The 24,437-nt window shown below is 38.4% G+C and overlaps 2 protein-coding genes across 5 annotated transcripts; one reads left to right on the top strand and one right to left on the bottom strand.

Annotated features, from left to right (window-relative positions):
- Window positions 1–237: 237 nt before the first annotated feature.
- calca (calcitonin/calcitonin-related polypeptide, alpha) lies at window positions 238–14,647 on the top strand. Of its 4 annotated transcripts, none has more exons than XM_056268617.1 (5): window positions 238–659; window positions 9,932–10,034; window positions 10,723–10,814; window positions 11,264–11,398; window positions 11,979–12,478. In XM_056268617.1, the coding sequence occupies exons 2-5, from the start codon at window positions 10,032–10,034 to the stop codon at window positions 12,166–12,168; spliced, it is 420 nt and encodes a 139-aa protein (XP_056124592.1). In that variant the 5' UTR covers window positions 238–659; window positions 9,932–10,031; the 3' UTR covers window positions 12,169–12,478. The 4 variants fall into 4 exon arrangements, with proteins under 4 accessions (XP_056124592.1, XP_056124593.1, XP_056124591.1 ...); XM_056268618.1 differs by having other exon boundaries at window positions 9,932–10,165; XM_056268619.1 differs by lacking the exons at window positions 238–659; window positions 11,979–12,478 and adding exons at window positions 12,717–12,902; window positions 13,565–14,647 and having other exon boundaries at window positions 9,672–10,034.
- Window positions 1,193–5,380, bottom strand: LOC130102651 (vitamin D 25-hydroxylase). Its single transcript, XM_056268615.1, has 5 exons — window positions 5,076–5,380; window positions 3,900–4,041; window positions 2,461–3,090; window positions 2,051–2,377; window positions 1,193–1,963 (listed from the first exon to the last, which is right to left on the bottom strand). The coding sequence occupies exons 1-5, from the start codon at window positions 5,313–5,315 to the stop codon at window positions 1,782–1,784; spliced, it is 1,521 nt and encodes a 506-aa protein (XP_056124590.1). The 5' UTR covers window positions 5,316–5,380; the 3' UTR covers window positions 1,193–1,781.
- Window positions 14,648–24,437: the final 9,790 nt, after the last annotated feature.

Genomic DNA, 24,437 nt, shown 5'->3' with positions numbered 1-24,437 from the left:
CTGTTGGAATGAGACATCTGTACCACCCACTCTGGGACATTTAAAATGATATTAAACACAATACTCCATGATAATCATTCACATTAAACCATATATTCTTATGTGAGTTTTGGTGATCTTCCCATGTGGGATGAGAAGGAGAAGTGTAGCACGAGGGGGAGTTCAAATGTTAATTTGCTTTGTTCTCTCAGAGGGTGAGAACACTATCCTCCAGTTTTTCCAGTCTTACCCGTGTGCAAACCACATTATCCAGGTACAAATAAAGTTTTTTAATCATGCCACTACAGTAAATGACCAAGCATTGAACGTGACCTTTCACCTATTAAGAGAAGTCCAGACACAAGCGAAATGTCTTCACCCTTCGCTATTATCTCATTGACGCAACATGTTTTGACATTATCTGTGTGCTACTGAGCATCATCTAGCTGCAGGTTTCTACTTATTTCTTTCGTGCTCAGATGAAAGCCCAAGTGTTCTCATGGGAGGAACTGCCTGTAAGATGACAGTCAGCGGATGATGAGTCCCCAAGTGTAGGTCGTATGAAAGGCCAGCCTTATCTCTTCAGATGACAGAATCACTGTGACAGCTTACCCAAAGCAGCGCTGCCCCTACCCGTCACTCTCAGTTTTTAATTGAGTTTCCGGCCCTGTGCAGTTTGTGTAAGTAATAACAGACTGGAAAGATTATTTGGCCAGTAAATGTTTTTACGGTGACAACATGGGGATTCTAAAGGCACTGCATGAGAAGGAAAAAATATATACTAAAAAAAGCTACATGTATTTGCTTTCTGTAGGTTCACATTAACAAACTGAAGACAGTTAAGAACTGCCATTGAAAACCATTCATTCTTGAAGTGTGCTAGATTTATAAATTCACAGAACTACATGAGTCATTTCAGCTTGGTTTATATGCTTCGGAAAATTCCAGCACGGTTGAAAGAGAGGCCGCAGGCAGACATAAAAAAAAGCTTAGGATCAGCATTAAAACACAACTCGCATAACAACGGTTAATTTTGTGTTTATTTATACAAGTTTGTCAGGTTTTGTTTCATTTCATTTTTATCATAATCACAAAAACTGGTTAAAATGTGAGGTAAAATCAAAAATGATATTGTACTATAAAATGTATATTGGAGTCAGCTTTTCACAATAGCACCATTTTTTCCTCTTATATTGCAGCTCAAGTTTCTTTCCACTGAGATAAACTAGGGACAGGGCCGTTACTATTGCAAACCTGATATATGGCATTAAACCAACAGGAGTCATGAAACATTTCCAAAACTTTCTGGGAAAGGCAGCTGTTCTCCTCTCACTTGCCCGACTCCAGAAATGGCGGAATTCAAGGAATGCTGAAAAAGACAGACCTCGAAACCATTATAGAGGTAAACCCTGTCAATCATTGACACAATAGCTCTTCTCATATTAACAAGCACAATGTTTGGGTTGGTTACACAGTACTCTTATTCAAAGCTATCAAAGATACAAGCTACACTACAGTATATCTTGATACCCTCATGTACGTACTCGTTTGGTAACACACATGTGCTAATTCTGTGCTCTACACGCCATGTGTTCTGTAACAGTACTCTTATCACTCTCAGGCTGGGTTCTGTGAAACTTTAAAGGACACGTTCAGAGAATTTAACAAGTCAATATCAGAGGTCAATATTCCCCATTGAAAAACCTGATGGAATTTAAGATGGGGAACTGCTCTGCCATTTGCGTTTCTTGGAAGGATCCCCTGAGGTGAGTGCATGTGTTCCAGAGCTCACGGGGGAACTTTTACTGCTGTCTCCTGATGGCACATATGGCGTATGGCCGAGGCTGAAGGGTCATGCCCAGTTTCGGAGAGAGACTTGGAATAAAGCCTTCGGGGAACTGAAGGCTGAACCTCTGAAGCAATGTGGTGAAGAATAAGAACATCTCCAGCCTGGCCAACTGCTCTCCCAGACAGTGCCGCTTACCTAAAGACCATCAAAATGGATACGTTAGAATGAAGAATAACGTGACAAGGTTTAGATGTACTGATTTCCTAAATCTTTGCAGTTTACCTATTGAGAAGGGGAGAAACGCTTCATGCCGGACAAATTTGCCATTACAGTCAAGGAAGCGCTCTGGGCAGAAGATGGATGGGTCGCTCCAGTACTTCTCATCAAAGTGCACCGAGTACAAGTTAGTGATGACCATTGTGCCCTTGGGGATAGTGTAGCCACGCACCATCGCATCTTGAGACGTAGCGCGGAAGATGCCCAGTGGGACGACATTGCAAAGGCGCAGGATTTCATGCAGCACTGCCTCCACATATGGCATCCTCTGCTTGTCTTCAAGAGCAGGTGGTCTGCCGTTCAGGACGCAATCGATCTCCATTTGGACCTTTTCTGCACAGAAAAACACACGTCATTAGTGCAACGACATTAAAATGTTGTAAACGAGAACTGCTTCGTGGGCACTGGGCACCAACCTTGTATCCTGGGATATAGACCCATGTAGAGCATAGCCCAGCGCAGACAATTTGTGGTGGTCTCTGTGCCTGCAATGATGAGTTCTCCAACCGAGAAAATGAGATTATCTTGAGAAAAAGAAGTCGCTTTATCGGTGGCGCTCTGCTCCATTTCGTCCAAGTAGGCATCAATGTAATGTTGCGGCGACTGCGGAATCCTTCCCTGTGAGAAGCGATTGATGATTTGCAGAAGGAATTTGTACACCTTGTTGGCATTGCGAAACAGCTTTTGATGCTTCCCGAATGGCACGTACTCCATCCAGGGGAAGGCGTTGTACAAGAAAGCCCAGCCACTGGCGGCCAGCTCCACATTCTCACTGAAGATCTCAATCATGTGCTGAAAATCACCATCGTCGTAGGTGAAACGCTGGCCGAAGATAATGAGGTTGGTGACGTTGGAGACGGCATTGGTGACGAGATGCTTAGTGTTAAAGGGCTTCCCCTGGTGCTGGTCAATGGCATCCAGAAAAAACAGGCACTCCTCAGAAATCCTCTCAAACATTCGCTGACCACTGCCAAAGTGGCGGAAGCAGTTCACAGCCAGTTTGTGGTGTTCAATCCAGCCTCGACCATATTTGCAGTTCAGAAGTCCTAGACGGAGAATAAACAATGCGGTTGGCTTAAAAATGGAAACAAAGAAAGTTTATCTGCAAAAACTTTCTGTATGTTTAACCAGAGATTATTAGTCAAACAGCAGTCTCATGGGTTAAACACAGTTTACAAGAATTGCAATACTGATAATGTGCTAACCTCATGTGTGACTGTCCGCTCTTCTCTAGTTATTGCCCCAACTCTGACAAACATAACCGTGCCAGAGCCTTTTCTCTGAATCACCCAAATATGTGAAAGAATACTTTCTAAAATAAATTTCTAAAAATTAAAAATCATTTCATTAACTTCCCTTATATTTTCTGCATAAAACAATTGGAGGTTGTTTTTTTTTTTTTTTACCAGACATTTCATAGTGACCATGACTGTTATGGACAAAGGAAAAAACCCACCATTAAACTAGTCCATAATATATGCTTTATTCTGAAGTCCCATGACAGCTGCACAGATAAAAATGTATGGACTCTACTGCAGCGTGTTATCATAAACTGTCAGTGATTAATGACTTATTTAGGTCTGTTTCTCAAAAGAGCAATCATGTGGCTTCAGAAGACTTGGAATACAGTGCATGAATATACTGTAAAATAGTTTATGATGATTTTTTTTATCTCCTTTTGTTTCTTCCATTGAAAAAAAAGAACTGCTTACAAATTAGGACATAAGGGGGAATACATAATGTCAGAATTCTCACTTTGGGATTTTTTATTACTCTCTAACTATCTAGATTTTTCGGCAGTGATATATTCTTGGAAAACATTCTAAAATAAATTATTCTATAAGAAACCACTTACCTCCCATTTTTGTCATCTTTTGAAATAAAGGGAGGGATGGGCGGTCTGCAAAAACCTCACTTTGATGATACAGGCACTCTTTAATGGCATCATAACCATTTAAAATAACAGTCGAGATTCCTCCCAGGTCTAGACTGAAAATCTGGATAATAAAAGGGCAATATTCATTAATCCACTCCTATGCCAAACATATTTCTACTAATGAACGGAGTATAATTAGAGGAGTCGGACTACATTCACCCTCGTGGATACGGTGAAGAAAACGAATTAGGGACGCTGACTCAGCATGTCTTGGCCATTCTACAAAACTTGAGTGCTTAAGCGCTCTGCCAAAAATGCAACGCTAAATGCAACACTCTTTTGTTCCTTTCAAATACACTTCTAGCGACGCGGCGCTTCAAGACTAACGCTCCAATTCACTAGCACGGACCAATCAGATGTGAGCTCAACGAGGGATACCAGCAACAGTAAATTAATGTATAACTGTCGAACTTCAGTTTTATAATAATAATGATAATAATAAAAATGCCTGCATGCAAATGCATCTGTAATTAATCTCTGCAATTACAGAAAAATTATTTTGCCACAATAAGTAGCAAACATTGCACAAAACATTTTTTTTTTTTTTTTACGATAGTAGTTAGACAACTAGTGCGGACCATTATGATTTATTATTAAATAATAATAATAATAAATCATATATATATATATATATATATATGTTATATAATTTATATGTATATATAGGCCTATGTAAATATATATGTAAAATATACGGAGATAAATAATATATATAGCCTATATATGTAGGCTATATATATAGGTATATATATTATTTATCTCCGTATATTGTGTGGCTAGAGGAGCAGCTCTGCAGCGCGCGTCAAAAAAAGAAACTCAAGGCGAGTGGCGATGCGCCGCAAGGGACGCTTCCATTGTAGACAGTTTCATTGATTACAAGACAGTAAGATGCATTACAATATTATGCATAATTATTATTATTTAGTGGCTTAAAATAACTTTTTTTAAAAAGAAAATCCATACAGTGACAACAAAAAAATATTAGCAAAAACGTTAAAAGCAGCCAGTTTGACAAGTCTACTGTATTGCATGTTACGTGATCATGTGCAAGTAAATAAGAAAAATTGAGGAATGAGAGTGAAGTGTCATCCGTACCTGTCCGTGGATATCACTCTGCCTCTTCATGTAGACGTGAGGCTCGGTGGCTAGGGATAGAATATTCCCTATCAGGGGTAAAGGTGTCGGTCCAGGGGGAAACCCTCGGGGTCTCCGCTGCTTTAGGAGCTTGCAAATCACCACCAAAATGAAGAGTGTAATGAACAAACTACCCAAACATACGAGCGTTTGCTCCCAAGACACAGAGAGCAGAGATGTCAACCGTTTAATCGATACCATTTTAGATAGGCTACTTAAACACTTTGGGATAATCTGTGCTTTCTGAAAAGTTTCCAGAGCTCCGTTCTCTGTCAGACAGTGTATTAGGAGATCATCTTGCACATGTTGCTCTATATCCCCCGCCTCTTAAAGGCTAAGATTGGCTGGCGGGAAGAGCGCTTTTGGATTAACTTGTTTGATTAAACGGTGGTCAGATTGATTCGCGAGAATTCAGACAAATTTCTTTTCATTAGGGCAGATGTTCACAAGTACGTTTCCAAGCGGGGTTTTCTTTGTATTGGAGAAACTTGCAACATAAATGGCCACGCCCACCCATGTAATCCAAAAAAGGACTTTGCAGTGGAAAAACCTTCTCTTCTTTGAACTAGTGACTAATTCATCGAATCTTTTGAATCTGTTCATTCAAAAAGACTTGCTCATTTATTCATTCACTACCCCTTTTTGCGGTTAGGCTACATCGTAGCGCCCATAGGTTAATTGTGACAGGCGACAATATTTTTGTTTAATAATAAGTTAACCGTTTCCTGAATCGATTCATTAAATAGCAGACGACGGAAAGGTTAAGTCTACTTAAAAATTAAGAAAAGGTGTCTAGCATCAAGAGATGTCCCCACAAACTACAACACGTCTATCTTTTTCCTATTTCCTACTTTGCGACTAGGCCTACTAAAAACTACCCGCGGGCGACCGGTGTTCTGAAGATTTGTGCTGCCTTTTCGAAAAATGTTTTTTTTTTTTAAATGCAACAGTTTAAAAAAGTACATCGACTCATTCAATGGAGGGGGCGTGTCCGTTTAGTAGTTCCTTCCAACCAATGAGATGCTCCTTCACAGCTCGCACTCGTCTCGAATGATATTTGCTTTTTGCTCTTGCTTGCTAGTCAGTCTGCTGCTAATGCTTTGACTACTAATGCCGCGTTCCAGGCAACCTGTAACCCGTGTTTTTCCAACCTTATACCCGTGAAAGTGCACTGGAACGGCAGTCAAACCCGTGACTTCCCACCCGTAAACTCGTACTAGATCGATGTACTCCCAGTTACGAGTTGAAAAAACACGGGTTACAGGTTGCCTGGAACGCGGCATAAGTCAACGGTCCAGTTGTTTGCATAGGTTGTTTGTCGTTATAAACTTTGAAGACAGGAAATCACTTTATTTCGAAAGGCAGAATATTTCGAAAGGCAGAATCGTGCGTTCCATTCGACAGGGTTCCTACGCAGTAACGTTACATCAGTTGAAGCAAAGAGTATAGAAGAAATGGAACGTATTTGAACTAGTCGTATTATACAAGTCAAATGGAACGTATTTGAAGTGAGCGCAAAATATGAGTCAGTTAGAAGGTAACGTGAATTATTTATTCAAAACACTAATTCGTTCACGAACCGAATATCACTAGGCCTAGTTTGAATTCTTTGAGTCACTTACCATTTATAATATGAGTTTGGGTGAAGTTCCGAAGAATTCGAAGATTTACGATCGTTTTAAAATAAATTAGTCCGCCTGGCTTTTTGCTTTTTTCATGAAAAGTGAGAGAAACAGACAGTGCTTTGCAAACAAAACCAGTTTTCGGGTCAGACACGTTTGCACTGTAGGATTTGTGCTACAAACTTTGACCTTATTTGAAACTAACGTAACCCTCCACTCATGTCAGCATTTTGTCCTGCTATTTTAAGTAAGACCTGCAAGTTCGCAGCACGTTTATCAAGACACCATATAGGCTTATACAAAAGCACCCAGTTTAGCCTAATTAATCAGCACATATGAATTGTGATCGTTTTTATTATCCGTACGGTTATGCTAGTGTATTATTTAAACGTTATGCTTCTGGACCACTGTACTCGTTCAAAAAGCATGTAAAGGGTTAAATAATATTATCATGGGCTATGCACTGCAGAATCTTTTATATTTAAAACTCAGTTTGTCATAACTATTGTAATGTAGGCTATTACTCTTATTTAATTAGGAAATTGCTTTCATATTAATTGCTTTTTTTTAGAACCAACAGTTGAATTCAAGACAGTACAAAACATTTCCATTTCAAATTGTGCACAACAACCACCAAATTAATGAACAAAAAATAAAATGAACAAATAAATTAATAAATAGTCTTATGTATATGTTATCAATAAACAGCGCCTCGTAAAAAAAGCGAATTGTGCCTGCAGAATGGCATAACACTCATCTTAATTGCAGCCTATATAAATTGCATGAGCTTGTATTTATAAACTGTGTTAAGTGGGAAATGCTGTCTTGAGAAAATAATAGTTTTGAAAAGAAAACAAAGCATGTCTTTCCACAACACAGGAATCATACCAACCTCTGTATGTTTTTATACTTTTAAAGGATAAGTGAATGAAGTATCAGAGTGTTAACTATAGCAATCATAGGCTACTAATTTGATCATAAATCCTCCTGGTTTTCTCAGTAGAAATGTGATTTTCCACATTGTTGATGCTCTATTACATGGTGTCTTTGGGCTTTATTATCTATGAAGTTTGAGCCCTTCCATCGGTATTGATAGATACATCCAGCAGGTCTCAGGGGATTCTGTTTCAAAGACTGCAGTGTTTGTGATAAATAATGAGGACATCTAGAACATTCAATATATCCTCCCATAAGAAACACTTCTAATTATGGATTTGGTATAGCTGAGGGAAAAGTCAGTCAACATAAATTAATCAATAAAAGGAATTTGAGGCCTCAGAGGAGCAACGGCATATTGAAAAGAAATCCTTTGCAGTGATTTTTGCAAAAGACAAGGCTGAAACCGTAATTAGTTTCAGAATTCACAAATAGCTGTTTCCTGTATATTGCATTTTTTTTGTAGTGTTGCACATACAGTAAGCAGTTTTGAATGGGCTCAGCTAATACCCATCAGAGGCGTCTCAGTCATTCTTTTTGTTAGTCCTTGGTGTTGGTGACTTGGTAGCGTGCCAATCCCAGTCAGATGATGCCATTGGTTGTTAATGTAGCCTAAATAAAAGGATGGTGTGTGATTAGTAAAGCACACAGATGAGATTATGATGAACTCTAACTCGCTAAGGAGGGTTGATTGATAAGCAACACTCAGTGATTAAATCTCATTTCCTTAATGTCTAAGGATGAACTGTGCTGGCTCCTCGATGACCATTTAGTGCTACTCATTGTCTCTGAGAGGGTTATGGATTGTGTTTAGTTTTCCTCTCAGAGTCATTACAAATCACACTTAATCCCTGCTCCGTTCCGTCTGCAGGTGTTTAAACAGCCACGCAGACCAAAAAAGCTGTGTCGGGCGTCTCATGCACCATGATAACAGCTACCGTATGAAACTGATGCCGTTCCTCAAATGAACTCTGAAGGATGTCTCACATACGTAGGTGCATAGGCATATGCAGCCCATGAGCAAACATAATCTAAAAGGACATTGTCTGCTTCAAAACAAAATGATTATCTGTCTTCTGAAATAACTTACAGAAGGCTGGCTGGAGTGAGTGATGAAAGCATGACCAAATTTGAAAAGGTTACAGTATTGACTCCAAAGTTTCATGCAGGAAAGGAAAACTCTCGACTTTGTTTGCTTACTCACTGAACTATGGACGTGGTGCGTCTCAGCAAAGTGTTCCTCTAGAGGAAATGACCTTTCATTAGGCTGGAGTTCATCACGCGTGCAAGTGTAGTTTGCGTCCATAGCATGGGTCCCTGGTCCTGTCACGTCGCCCAGATTTACTGATTCCGTCATTGGCGCAGCTTTGGGTTCGATAGCACTAAAAGGCTCATCCAGACTAATGGGGTTCCTATGTGACGCAAACACTGTCTCTTAGTGGAAATGGTTTATTAGGCCTTAACCAATAAAGAAGAGAAGTCAGATGATGCCTCAAGACAAAGACTTCTGTAATTGGGACTGAGATAGAAGGCTTGTTATGGACGTAACCTCTTTGATTCTGACAAAGGGTCACATCATCACGGAAACCCAAATAAGGACAAGAGCAATGTTGCAATTGATCACACGCATTATTACAGGATACACAGTTAAAGGGTATTCGAGTTTGTTTTCTGCCATCAACATTTGTCTGGCACGTAATTTGAAATGGATTTTACGAAAATGTCACACATAATCCATTTGGGTTTTTTTTTTTCCCTCTCTTAAAATAGTTTCGTGTATGTGCTTTACACAAGGTTTTATAAACAATTATCAAAAGTATCATTTTAGAAAATTATACTTGAAGAATAAAGCAGGAACAGAAGTATGATACCAACTTTATATGTGTGATAGAGCCATATAGATAGATAGATAGATAGATAGATAGATAGATAGATAGATAGATAGATAGATAGATAGATAGATAGATAGATAGATAGATAGATAGATAGATAGATAGATAGATAGATAGATAGATAGATAGATAGATAGATAGATAGATAGATAGATAGGAGAGTTGAAGAGATACGATAGATTAGGTTGGTACTAAAAATTATCACAACAGAAAAACAGATCATAGACTTTCTTTAAATAGTTCCCTTACTTTTTAAAAAAAAAAACGGTATTGAATTTTGCTGATCACTGGTGAATTTTTGTGAATGGAGCAGTTTGTGATTGAAGAATGACGTCATTAGTGTGACACACTCTTTATCATTTTCCAGAAGCCCGAGGACAATCTGATTGGTTGGATGAGGGAGCAGTGAGCTCTGGTTGGCTGTCGGAGAATCATTAAACACCCACACTGTCAATAGTGAGACCCACATGGTGGGTATATAGGCAGGTGTATTGTAGCTTAATGCAACAGACTCAAAATTTCATCAAGTTGAAATATCCCCTCTATTTTGGGACGACTCTTTTCTATACTCTATCTATTGCACGAAGCTGAACATCTCAAGGTAAGTAACAACTATTTATGGCTTGACACATAATAAATGTGCCATGCTTTTTATAAATCTCAATATACTGTACCATAGATGTGTGTAAGTAATAAAATAAAATGTTAGGGAGAGCTTAATGGTATATGCATTACTCTTTGGCTCTGTAGTTGCACAGAGAGGCATGCTCGATGGATTTTTTTTTTTCAAGGAGAATTGGACGGCTACTTAGACCTGGCTGTGGGTGCAGAGACAGCAGTTCATTACACTAATGCACATGGTCCTGCTGGAAGGGAAATCACGAGGCTAATATCTTTAATGCTCCAGTTATAGCATAGCGCCTGACAGGAGGAGATGTCTGCACAAACCACACAAGCTCTAATTCTTCTGCAGCAAACAGGAGAATGTGTGGATAACTTTCCAAATAATATTATTTGAGTTTTTTTAAGCTTAGTTAAATTTGCTAATGACAAAGAGGCTGCTTATTTGCAACTTTTTCACTTGTGATGGCTTGACCATGACATTTTTTCCCCTCATCATTTTCGGTCTGTTCTTAATGATGAAATGTTTCACTGCAGGGGACCATGGTTATGTTGAAGATCTCCGCTTTCCTGGTTGCCTACGCACTGATTATTTGTCAGATGTACAGCTCTAATGCAGCTCCTGCCAGGTAAGGTTCAATTAGAAACATATTGTCATGTTGATAAATGCTTAAAGGGCAGTGGTTTTCCTTTGATAATTCCTCAAATTGGCTAAACATATTTACAAGTGAAATAGGTGCTTTGGTAAAGTCATCCGGACGAAGGCAAGGGAACATATGTTTTCATTAGAGGTTGCGGCATCATGGACTATCAGTCTTTTGATTACATCAGATGAATCCCGGCCAAACCCACTCTGCTTACGACAGTATTGATCGGGCGATAAATCTTAACTTGGCAACTGGACAGCTTTTAAGTGCCATACTCTTAGCAGATTGTTTTGATTATGTTTAGGATTTGATGTAGCAAGCAAAAAGTGCTTTTATCATACAAAAAAAAAAAAAAAAAAGAGAGGAGAGCTCACACAAACTATTTGTATAGTCCTGTAAGACATGATCATCATGAAGACATTGCGTTGCAGGCCTGCGCTGGAATCATCACCAGATCGAACTACGCTTACTGACTACGAAGCGAGAAGATTGCTTCACGCAATTGTCAAAGAATTCATGCAGATGACCGCAGAGGACATGGAACAACAAGCTACTGAGGAAAACAGGTACAAATCACATTGTGTCTATTTCTCGAATCATTCCAAACGCAATCTGATGAATAATTTAGCGAGTGTGCACTGATTTGTTTCTCTCATATTCAAGAAAGTAAGCCCGAAATGCCTCCAACATGAGAGCAATACCTCCTTAATGTCAAGTGTACTTGTACTTGTTGTAAATGACAGGTATGTGATGACTTTCTGTTAAGAAGTGGGGAAGGCTGTAGAGTTCTCTGCCAGTTTATTCTCTGCATGAAACTTTATTTACCTGTCAGATTTATGAGAGATTGACTATGTGTAAATGCCTGTTTGCTCTTAATGCATGAAAACGAGGATATCAAACGGCATGGACGGATGCATGATCTGAAAACATGTGAGAAAATGCCTGCATGATATGCTCAAGTAAAGACATGAAAAGTGCAGCAGAAATGAATTATTGAAGCATGATTTGTTTTATGAAACCATAATGACAGCCGTGCGAGGAAGCATGTCAACATGCATCCTGTCATCATGTCTATCCTGTATGTGAATGTATCCTGCATGTCTAAGTGTCTATGAGTTTCTCTGCATGTGGTCTTTTTCCTCACAGCCTGGGTAGAGCCGTGTCCAAGCGCTGCTCCAGCCTCAGCACTTGCGTGCTGGGGAAACTGTCCCAGGAGCTGCACAAACTGCAGACATATCCACGCACCAATGTTGGAGCGGGTACACCGGGCAAGAAGCGCAGCCTGGAAGAGAGTGATGTGTTGGCTGGTTACGGAGAGGCGCTCAACCGTGTCTAATCGGCAGCGGCTGTAAACCCGTGCTTGGCCCTGATATGCAAGTGCATGTGGAAGTTTGCTTGCCTGATTGACTTGAAAGAACATTTTTTTCTACTTTCTTTGGCAGAGTAACAAATCTCAGACAGACTCTGTTCCACTCATTTCCTATAGTCACTGGATCTATTTGGGTTATATAACTCATTCATAAAATCGGGGCGCTCTCATTGGTAGACAGGGCGTAACGACAAGCTTTTTTTAACCCACAGCAAAATTCCTGTCTTGTGTGATTTGACTTTGTTCTTGATCTAATAAAGATATTTTTAGAAGGAGATCTTCTTTGCCGGTTGTTTATTTAAAGTTCAGAAATGAACGAGCATTCTTATGTATTATCAGGCTTAAGTACACATTTTAGGTAAGAGATATTACTGCTGACATTTTTATGTGTTTTGTTAAATATATTTAATGCATAAATTCTGTACATTTCTAATCAATTCATAAAGTCTTTGAATATGTTGATTTATTTCTTCTAAATGAATATTTCAATTCCCATTCTTTTTTTACCCCTCCAGTATTACGACACAGAAGAGAGCCTGTAACACGGCCACATGTGTGACCCATCGCCTGGCAGATTTCCTGAGCCGCTCGGGGGGAATCGGAAGCAGCAAATTTGTCCCCACTAATGTGGGCTCCCAGGCGTTCGGCAGACGAAGGAGGCTCAGTCAGGAGTAGTCAACTAAATGGGTCTTCGTGAAATGGTACGTGATTTGTGTTCTGAATCCTCTTGTGTCTTTTCAAGTGTTAAGTGTAGCGCAATCAAGATAATTCCACCATGACATTATAGGCATGTCGTGTTTTATGTTAGAATGATGATGTTGATGTCACAGAATATGATTATATTTAATGTTCGTATGATTATGTGATCATACTGAAACAGCACCACCAATAATAGATACAGTCCACCAATACATTTGCTTTTTTATTACATTTAACCACTGTAATATTCTGGCCTTGCAAGCAGTATTGATACATGTGTTGTGATGTACTGGGTGAAAAGAATAAAAACTTGAAAAAAATAAATAAAAAAATTGGGATTCATAATCTAATTTAAACCTAAATAAACAAAAGGTTGTAGATGTTTGAAAAGTGTAAAACAATTTTATGATGTAAAATTAATTTTTAAATGTAATATATATATATATATATATATATATATATATATATATATATATATATGCTATTATAAAAAAGAAGTATTTTCAGAAGTGTACTCCTCTTTTTGCACCTTATTCTACTTAAAATAGTTTTTAAAAAATCTTAATTTTTCATATTACTATGCTGATATTATAGTTAGAGTATGAATTTATATTGCAGGTGTCATATACAATGATGATAACATCCTACATAAATCTTTCAACAGGTCACCAATCTACACACGTCCACAGTTCTTCTTTGATCGCTGTCAATAAAAGAGAAACCATCATGTCCTCATTATGAACCCTGGGAATGGAAACTCCTCACTTTCATCTGAATGGACTCCAGTTGATAGCACTGATCGTTTCCATCCAGCCAGACATTATAACTGCTTATTTTTTTGGCTCTTCAACAAAGCAACATAAGTTTAAAAAAAGAAAAAGAAACGAGAAAGCGGTGATGATCAGTAACCATCATTTTTCTACTCATTTGGATCCGAGGAAGAGCATTGCTTCATTCTTTCCTCTCAGCAGAGAGCACATTCAGTATGTACAGTCGGGTTTGGCCCTTGTTCCTTTAATGTGTCTCAGCACATTACGGTATTTTGGGGGATCATATTAAAGCAGTGCCTCATAAAAAGGCTTCCCTGATTATGGATGTGTCTTGTGCCTTGATGTAACACACTTTACATGCCGCTGTTGTACAGTATGTTTGAATTAAAGGAGGGAGGTACTACCACTGAATTACAAATTGTAACAATTGTGAATTTGAGCAAGATTAAAATGTATTTTAGATACATAAGGTTTGGGGTACTTGATTTATTGACTGACTGGTTGTTTTAGTAATTGGTCTGCATAGTCTTACCCATGCCCCTCTCAGGTCACGCTCGATTTTGCATTTCTGAAACAATAATAGAATAAGAATTAAATGACAACCACATCAAGGTTCAGCATTGATTTGTCCAGGTGTTCTGAATGCCAATTTAAAAGGTCATAATCCAATGGAGCACTGAAATAGGTCTTACTGAAAGTGTCTATTTAAGAAATCCAATTTGTAAACCAACGTTAATCTAGCATAATCAATTCATTTTAATTCATGAAAACCTAATATCTAACAGGAGACAAAAAATATAAATCTTATTTCTATATCTGAATAATAGTAGTACGGTTTGTTCGAGTAAAAACAAAGATTTTGCATCACTGCTTTGTGTTTTGTAGCCCCAGAGACATGCTTTATTTGTTTTTATTGGGTCCTCTGTGCAAATTACAGTGACAGCAGCCATTCTGTATAAACCCTTCTGGGAACCGTTCGTCATGATTCTGTTTTTTATTTTTTTGTGTGTGTGTTTAATTGTCTTGCTGGTCTCCCAACAGTGACCACCCATGGGAACTTGTTTACAGTCAAATCAATTCCCTAAAATAGAGGTAGCACTTTATTTTACAGTCCTGTTCCCTATGTACTTATTATAGTAATTGCAATAACTGCTTAATAACAAGGCACTAACCCTGAACCTACCCCTAAACCTAACCGTAACCCATTTAGTTACCTTATATTACCCAGTACCCAGTTTTGCAACCAAAATAGAAGTAACATGGCCTTTTTTGGTGTCATTTAGAGGGAGTGCAGAGACCCGTTTTGCAGAATGAATTGATCCTCTTCATATTTACTGACACCATTGAGGTCCTATGAAACATGTCTCTCTGTTGTAAGCAGGAGTGACGTTTAAATAATGTAGCCTATACATCGTCTTTTCCTGCATCTATTTGAGCGATTGAAACCTTTAATATATTTCAAAATTTAAGCAATAACATTTTATGTGCTTCTGAATGAGAATAAAAGAGCACAATCTGAATGATTCATTTTCATTCATATAATCTCATAAATGGGGCTCATTCTAATCACCAAAACCACTCATCCAAGCTTCCCATCACAGCCTTCTCAACAATCGTGACGGCAAGTGCTTTCTTGTGTCCTCACAGTTCAAATGGATCCCATCCAGTTAGATGCTTTGTTAATTAACCTCTATGCCCTCATAGTAGTAGTGAGTCATTTCATATTGCAGTGCCTCTGCTGCCCACCCATTCCTCTCTGCTAATAAGTAGAGATTATAAGGCTCTCTTTGAGAGCCAGCCAGTCAATTAATCTTTATCTGCAAACTTTTACATTACATTACTCCTATATCACCATACAAATTTCATTGTAATTACATCTGACATATTTCACAATGCAAACAGAAGGGAAAACGCAACAATTGCAAAACTTAAGAATTGTTTACCAAAAGCTCCTATAGCATTAAATTAGATGTATTGCTTTAAGTAATGTTTTTTTTTAAGTAAGTAAAAGAAAAAGAGCTCTGCAGTTATTTGCTAATTGAGCTGCATAATTGAGTACGGAAGTGTGATGATTTTGCCACAGTAAGACGTCATTTAGTAAATGGATTACAAGTCTCCGGCGCTGTACATCCAACTTAAAAAAATGGACTGATTTAAATGAAATACATCAACACATGGAGCTAAATAAAGCAGCTAGTGCTTTAGCGTCTGTATGGCAGTCAGCCAGTCACTTCACCTATGACAAATACTGCTTAAACAAGCTGGCTAAAATGCTAAGCAGTCTAAAATTGAAGGACTACATTTCTAGAATGAAGCGGAAAAGAATCCTACACTATCAACTGGTAAGTTAATTACTATTTAATAGTATGTCAAAAAAACAATTCGACATATTACTTGACCTCCTCAAATTACACGGTAAACATCAACATATAATATATAATAGCATGAAGTTTCTATCTTTTCATCATACTTAATGGGATTTTTTTAAATTAGGTTTGAAATTCATGGATTTGTGATCTCAATTAAATAATTTTCATTAGGGAGAGCTGTGGGGCAGTTCTGTTTGTTGTCACTACTGGATGCGCTTTACTGTAAAAAGCAATTGCTTTGATTGAAGGCAAAGTGACGCACATCCGCTAATGAGATCAATGGCAGAATATAGAAAACATGATATTTACCAAGCCTCTCACCCTGAGTGGAACAAGAAAAGCCCAAAGAGAAAAAAAAAAAAAATTCTTTCCACATCACTCTCTTGTGGACTCTGTTTATGGAAGATGAAATGGGCATTTTGGCCCCAAACCAAGGATTGTTGTCTGCATTCTCATAGGAGATGCTATTCTACCTCGATCGAACAATACAAATTAATAGCCTGTTTCAATATTTATAATCTGTTTCTGTGTAGACTATGCTTACCTGACATCTTCACACCTGTGCTGTGACGATAAATGTTTGTTGCATGAAGAGAAACACTACTTACTTCACACAAATTATTTTTTTCATTAATTTCTTAATTTATTATTGTTTTTTTATTTATTATTATTATTCTTTTTTTGATAAAGATATTTATCATGAGTTGGACCAAATGGTGAATGCTTTTTTTGTTGCTCTTTGCTAATTTAAATGTGGGAAATAGAAATTAAACGAGTAGGTTTTACACAGATCATGAGCACAAACCGAAGGCAGCTGAATTTATTAATAAGACATAAAATACTCGGTTAGATGAGCCAATCAGCACAATATTTCTGGTTTCATTGCTTTACCCTAAAGTTACGCATGGTTGACACTGTCATGAAATCATTGAACTGACGCCCACTTTCCTCCTCTTCAAAAACAGTTTGCATTCAATTATCAATAATCCGTGAAATTGAGGTTACATGGAGATGAATGAGGAAAATGTAGACCAAGATCATAATTTATTTGTGAGGGAGGAAAGCGTCTAATCAAAATCTGAATCTCTTATCAAAATTCCAATATTAATGATCTGTTCTTGCTGTAAAACCACTCAGGCCAGAGTGATAAATCCTCTCAAAAACTGTGAGAAAATGCTCAGGGGAATTAGTAATTGTTAAATCTATGTGTGTGTAATGCCGTCTCCTAATCAGCACTGGGCATGATGTTTGAGGTCAGGGCTCAAGGTGTGTTTTCATCTGTTGAAGAAGCCATTGTGCTGTTGAACTAGCTGCAGTTTTATTGGGCTCAAATGATTTCAAGATGTGCTGTGGAACATTCAAGTGCCAGTTTGAGAACTTTAAATGTGCAAAAAATTAATTTTTATGCAAGTTCACAAGGTGTTCTGAAATTTCTTGATTGTTTCCTTAACTCTTTCAATCTTTTTGCATTGCATCAATTGCATTGATTGGCCTGTTTGTCAAGGTGTCACAGTCACCTAAGTTTGGACTTTGTTTTCATTTGCACCATTTCTTCTCGTCTTGTTTGTCACAGATTTGATTTCGTCATTCAGTTCAGGTGTGTGTGTCTAATAATACTTGTTTGCACTTTGCACGTGTATTTAAGTTCCCTTGTTTCTGTTCATTGTTGTCGAGTCTCGTTTATGTATGGATGTGTGTTATGCTACTTTCAACCTGTGGATTTATTAAAGACTGCCTTATAATATTCATCTTCGTGTTCATGTGTGTTCTACCAACACAATTTGTGACAGAAGACCCGATGTGATTACGCCACGCTACACTGAGTGTTTCTCATGTTTTTTTGGATTTACTTTTCTTTTCCACCAGGGACAATCCTGCTTTCTTTTAATCAGCCTTAAGCAGGGAACTCGCTCCCTCGAAGAACATGTAGAGGATTTCCTGTTCCTAGCCCATCTCACCAACTACCCGGACAACTGCTTATTCTCGTTCCTACACGCCAGCCTGAACACCGCCACAAGAGAGCAGTTGTTCGGGGAGGGCCCTCGAGGGAGCTTCGCTGATTACGTGGAGTTGGTGCTGCTATCCTCTGGATCCTGTGCGCTAACCGTCGGACCTATGGATGATGAAACCAGCCCCACTCCTCACCTAGTGCCCAGCCAGAGACCATCCCACTGCGAGGAGCGACAGCATGAGCCCACCGCAGACCAACAGCCTGTCTCCACCGCAATGTTTGAGCCCGTGCCTACAGGAGTGATCGAGCAGGGCATCACCCCGGAGCCTGAGCTGGCCGAGTCTGATCAGGTGTGTGAGCATGCTGTACCTTCCATCACCGTGGGAGCCCTCCTGGAGTACGAGGGGATGGAAGCGAGCCCAGCCCAGCCTCCTGCCACCGAGTGAGTTCCGGTGTTGTGCTGAATTTCGACCCTCGCCAAATTATTACCCCCCTAGCATTGGTAGGTTTAGGATTAGTTGTGGGGGAGGGGTTAGGATTAGGGGCGGGGTTGGGATTAGGCAATCAGGTACTGACTTCAACGAGGGGGGTAATAATTTGGCAGGGAGTCGAAATTCGGCACAACACCACTCTTGCCACCCAGTCATAGCTGCCTTCCTCGGCAACAACTCTGCCTCCTCTCAGTGGCGTGGCAACACCTCGGGCCTGCTAGGAGCCAGGAGCTAGGAGCTCGTCTCCAGCAAGGGCAGATCGGGCAGTTCGGCCTCCCGGCCTCGCCGGGATTTGATTTGGTCATTTATTCGTGTGTGTCTACTCATTCTTGTTTGCACAATATTTTAAGATCCCTTGTTTCTGTTCATTGTGGTCTCGTTTATGTATAATAATAATAATAATAATTCATTTTATTTATGGTTACCTTTCAAGACACTCAAGGACACCTTACAAACAGTAAAATACATTAACAATTAATATAAACATGAACAAAAATGAAAATAAAATACACATAGGCTATGTCAATCAGAATAAGCCCATCTAAAAAAAATAGTTTTAAGACATGATTTAAAAATTCAATTACTAGACTAGAACTATTTCGTATGTCTGATGAGGTATAAGGTATTTCAAAGACTCGGAGCAGTACAACTAAAAGCTCTAGCAGCTACATCTTATAGTGGTCAGACGTACAGATGGCATAACTAGAGTCGTAGTAGAAGAAGACTTAAAGGGGTGGTTCCGGATTTTGGACATCGGGCCTAATTTCCAAGTTAGCCTTAGTGTTTTTTATCAGTGGAGACAGTTTTCAAAAATGTTCATCCAGTCGTTCCAGTTGCATAGTTCGCCGGTGCTAGGCTAGCGCGAGTCAACGGTAACTGCTAGCCTGCCATTAAAAACAGTTTTACCCACTCCACAGTACACCAAAAGCAAATAAATTATAACGCCAGACTATCTATGTAAATGTCTGTTAAGATAATAATGTTAAAAATCAAACTACTCTTGCATCTCTCAATGATCGCAATACATTTACAGGAACTAGTTTCTCAGCAGCGGCGGAATTTTACTTTGCTCCGGTTAGTAGTACTGCGCCGAAAAGTAAACAGAACCGAAGTGCACTACAGTCGGGACTACCTGCACCACCTCTCTCACTACTTCTCTCGGTTGCCTAGGTAACTACATATCACTCCGCCGCTGCTGTAGACTGTGCTAATAAATACAGGGAACAAAGTATAACTATTGCAATGCAATAAAAGGGTAGTTTGATTTCTAACATTATTCTCTCAATATGTGTTTGTGTTCATCATTCTGTATGTGTTACGCTACTTTCAACCTGTGGATTTATTGAAGACTGCCTTATAATCTTCATTTTCGTGTTCGTGTGTGTTACCAACACAATCCGTGACACAAGGTTTGTCAATATCCTAGTGATTAACATGCTTCTGTCAATGTTTACATGGTGTGTCCAATAAAGACATGGAATCAAATCATTGATTAACATTTATTGTTATCTGAGACCAGATCAAATTTGATGACATTATGCAGAACCCCTATTTTTACCCCCACCCAGGTAAATCCAAAGGGTTCACATACTTTTTCCAACGACTGTAAATAATACTAATCCATAACTTTCTCACACTTATATACAGAAACTGCAGTCACTCTGTGGGCACCAGTGCACTTTATCTGATATGAGCCTGCAAGACTCACAAGCCATTAGCTCACCAGTGTTTCCACTATATATTTGATAAGCGTCTTCCCGGGTCGCCATTTACGCCATACATCCGTCACAAGATCAATAGTGTGCACTTGCATTAGAGACACATGTAGGACCAAGTGGACTGACCATATGGAAGCAGGCACAAAGAGAAGTCTTCATTGTCAGATCAATAATGATAATCTTTTAAAGCATTACGCTTCTCTGAACATGATTCACACTGCATTTAAGAGGAGAGCAAATGTCAATGACTGAAAAGTTTCACAAAAAATGGATCCATTAGATGACAGATGTTTTTTTACCCATTTCATCCTGAACATAAGCACTGTTCTGTCAGGTTGTCATATACAACAACGAAACCTAAACAGCTGTTAGGTTGACAATGGAGGAAAAGACACAATACAATAATTACCTGTAGTGTAATGCATTGATGGGAGGAAATGTAAAGATTCAGTTGTGAATTTAGCCTACCTGTAGTGACATTGGCCCTCATTTATCAAAAGTGCGTACACCAAATTTCCAGCGTACACCCAAAACCACGGTGACTTTGAGATTTATCAATATGAACGTTGGCGTACGGCACGCTCAAATCCTACGCCAGCTCAGGAGGTGGTGTACGCACGTTTTGAGTTAGTGCGGAAATGCGCAGAAAAACAATTCCTAACACCACAAAACGCACTGACAAACTAACTGATCAACTGCTCAAACTGACATAACTAAAAGATATGATATATTGATATATGACCAACAACAACAACAACAACAGTAATTATAAACTTCAGTGTTTATTTTTGTGCAACACGGACTTCAATGTTTAATTTGTGTGACTTTACCAAAGCATTTGATTTATAAGCATATGTATTCCTTCAGTTGCAAAACCTGTGCGCTTTACCCTGACGTTTCATGGTTAGGCCCGGCAGGTGCGCACGGACTGGGTTCGGTAACGAAAGGCTTTCAATGACCAAAAAATAATTCAGACTGACAAAATAATAAAAAAAACATTCTTCTTCTTTTAAATAATAATAATAATACAAATAATAATAATGACATTATTCTTCTAAATAACAATAAGCGTCATTAATAATACAAAGCATACTAATAATAGCCTACTAAGAATAATATTACAAATTGTCATGCAATTATTAATGTGAATGAATGGTACTCCACTGTCTCCACATCACATCATCATCATCATCACTATTGTACACCCCATACATGTAACGTGATTCGAAATTGAATGCTAATTCAAAAGACGTGCTGTAAAATATTGCATTGTGATAGGTCATTTCGGGCTCCACGTCAGAGAAGTTTCTCTTCTTTGCCGTCTTCCGTGTGTCCATGGCGTAAAATGAGGGCGTGGGGGAAGCGGAGACTTGAATATATAGGGGCGTGTTATTCTAATGAGGATCGTTTTCAGCCGCGGGATTTATCAAGGGCAGGTATTGCGTACACCTGGATTTCAAAGGTACGCACAGCTTCATAAATCAGGCGGTGAGAGGAGTGTAACTTGTGTAAGCATAATCTTACGCCAACATATACGCCCGTTTCTACGCAAGAATGATAAATGAGGGCCATTGTGTCTACAACATGTACACTGTTATGAACTAAATGCAAAATAATACAGAAGTCCCAATAAAATAAGACTACCTGAGAGGTTACAAAATGCCGAATGCTATTATTTAAACAGAATGTTACACCATTTAGTAAAATTAAGTAACTTTACTGTTACCTTAAAATATTTCAGATAGGCTATGCCAAAAGTTTGCATATGGTGGTTCTATTTCACATCACACTGCGACTGCGATATATCTAGTGCCCGAAAACTCACACTTCTGAAAGAAAATCAATAAACAAATGCAATTTTGTTTCCTTCTTTGACCTGCCATGTAGGCTACTGCATTCTGATGAAGAACAATTAAACTGCTAACTAGAAAACGTTTTGTAAGCTGTAGCCTAATAATGTTGTTACACTGGTATATTTTAAATCAACGAGATTTCTGTTTTGTTTAGCATTTCACTGAAAGAGTAGAGAGACCGAAAACACGTGATAAAGTCGAATCATTCTGCAGATGATTTAAAATTTTCGCTACATTTTTCATGACATTTCTTTGTACAAGTTTTGCAAAACACCGCCACCATGCGGCTAAATCAGGATCTACCATTTATTGCAACCAACAAACTGTACTGCAAATAGCTTATAGAAGCAGGTTTCTACTCTAAACATATCTAGACCTATTCATATTCGAAACTTTCAAAAGATCAATTCACTATAGGCCTAGCTGTTGCATGAACAAGTGAACAATAAACCACGCACATTTAGGCAAGATTTGCTGTAAATAGATTTCAATCGAAAGGATTTTCATGTTAGGTCAGTTATTACTATCGGAGGCATTTTGTTTTTATATTTTTCTTAATTTCGCATTTTTAAACATTTATTTAATTAGCCTATAATTTCAACTGGCCAATTGGGAGTAATTAGTATAATAATATTATAAAGAACATTATGCCTCTAAATAATATTATACATAGCCTAATTTGTTTTCTCGTTTTTGTCTTCAAAAGAAAAATGGACAAATAGCTTTAAATCCAATCTCTACATGGGCGGGAATAAAACGCATCAAACTATGCCGTCATCAGATGTTCCTCAGTTCCGCGCAACAGAATAATTTTTAGGGGTATTTTTACCTAGGAATTTTTTCTAACCTTATTAAATATGAATGTAATCTTTAATGTTAAATTCTTAAATGTAGTCCATTAAAGGGTAGCCTATACCTATTATGCCCCATTTTCACAAGATGTAATATAAGTCTCAGGTGTCCCCAGAATGTGTCTGTGCAGTTTCAGTTCAAAATACCTCACAGATAATTTATTTTCCCATTTCTGTCAGGACCACTATCGTCAAATATGATTGAAAAGCATACAGTTAGGATTGGCGGTATGGTTCTGTTCCGGGCAAGAACTCCCTGCGCATCCATGCAGAACTATGGATAAGAGCAGGGAGAGCAGCAATAGAACCAGAACAGAACAATAAACAGAACAGAACCAACATGAATGTATTACAGATATCATTAATTAATTTTAATGTACAACATAATTAGGGAATTTTAGTCTGATTCAGGGGTAATCAGAATGCCAAATCCTGACTGGCGAGAGGAGGAGCTGGGGATGGAGGAGGGTAATTTGGATAGCTGCTGATAATACTGAAGGAACTTAGCCTATACAGTATACATTTTCATTGCATAGTGATTATAAAATGTAGATCTGCAGAAAGATAATGTGTCCCTTTCCCAACACAACATTTTAGTTAATGGTAAAAGTCTTTTGATAATAATGAAGTTACTGCCTAAATATGTATTGCCCAATATAATATGCGATAGTTGCACATTCTTTTCTAAATAAAATCTAAAAACAAAGATATTTAGTCAAACTTTAAAACAATACTAACTGGTCCTCATTTGTTTATTAAGAAATCACACGCAAGGTTTTGTTAACTTGTTAAAATAATTTGTTTATTTTCAAAAAAGTTGAACATGACAGGGTGGACAACAAGTTGACAGGGTGGAACTTGGCATGACAGGGTGGACAAATGCTTTAATGTTCTAACCTGGAGGGGCCTGGCTCAGGCTGATTTTCAGGAGCTTCAGGAATATTAGGAGAGTTTGGTGGTGTCTCTTGACTGTAGCAAAGCACTGGCTCTGGCTTGCCTTTTTGTTTTATCTTTTTGCCCTTTTCTCTCTCTCACTTAGCTCTTTAATACCCTTCTTCTTTCCAGTCTCTCTGTCTTTTCCCCCCTCTTTCTCAAGGTACTTTCTTCTTCTCTCTGGGTCAGCATCACGACATTCCCTATATCGCCTTGCTATTAGGCTCATTCCTGGTAAAAAAAATTATATTTCAAAAGAATTCAAAACGTTCTCTTACAAATTCCCCTTTAATTGGTCCAGCTAAACTAGGCTTGCCTAGTCTTATTTATTTACATTGTTAGGGGGGCTGTATTTTTTTTTTCAAACAGTCAATGAAATCCATGTCAATCTTTTATTAGGAACAAAGGTTTGTAAACTATCATCAAATTATCGTCATCATCAAAACACCTGCTGATAGTGATATTGGAAAAAAAAGTCCACGTCCACTCATGTATAGAATCTACTGTTCTAATAATATTATGTGTTATAACTGTTCTAATATGTGGGGAGAAAAAATCAAAATGTGGCGAAAACTGCAAATGTCCTCCTTATCATGAACCA

This window comes from Rhinichthys klamathensis, unplaced genomic scaffold (assembly GCF_029890125.1).
Source record: "Rhinichthys klamathensis goyatoka isolate OS25496 unplaced genomic scaffold, OSU_Roscu_1.1 h1tg000275l_1, whole genome shotgun sequence".
In the NCBI taxonomy this organism is placed as follows: Eukaryota; Metazoa; Chordata; class Actinopteri; order Cypriniformes; family Leuciscidae; genus Rhinichthys; species Rhinichthys klamathensis.
Note: the sequence above shows the minus strand (reverse complement) of the source record. Positions and strands in the feature narration are given on the sequence as shown.

Excerpts from the sequence above, each read along its gene's own strand:
- LOC130102651 (XM_056268615.1), bottom strand. The coding sequence starts at position 5,315 with ATGGTATCGATTAAACGGTTGACATCTCTGCTCTCTGTGTCTTGGGAG. Across the intron at positions 4,042-5,075 it reads AGAGTGATATCCACGGACAG|ATTTTCAGTCTAGACCTGGG; the intron begins GTACGGATGACA and ends TTTATTATCCAG. Across the intron at positions 2,378-2,460 it reads TCTATATCCCAGGATACAAG|AAAAGGTCCAAATGGAGATC; the intron begins GTTGGTGCCCAG and ends TTTTCTGTGCAG.
- calca (XM_056268617.1), top strand. Across the intron at positions 10,815-11,263 it reads TCTAATGCAGCTCCTGCCAG|GCCTGCGCTGGAATCATCAC; the intron begins GTAAGGTTCAAT and ends ATTGCGTTGCAG. Across the intron at positions 11,399-11,978 it reads CAAGCTACTGAGGAAAACAG|CCTGGGTAGAGCCGTGTCCA; the intron begins GTACAAATCACA and ends TTTTCCTCACAG.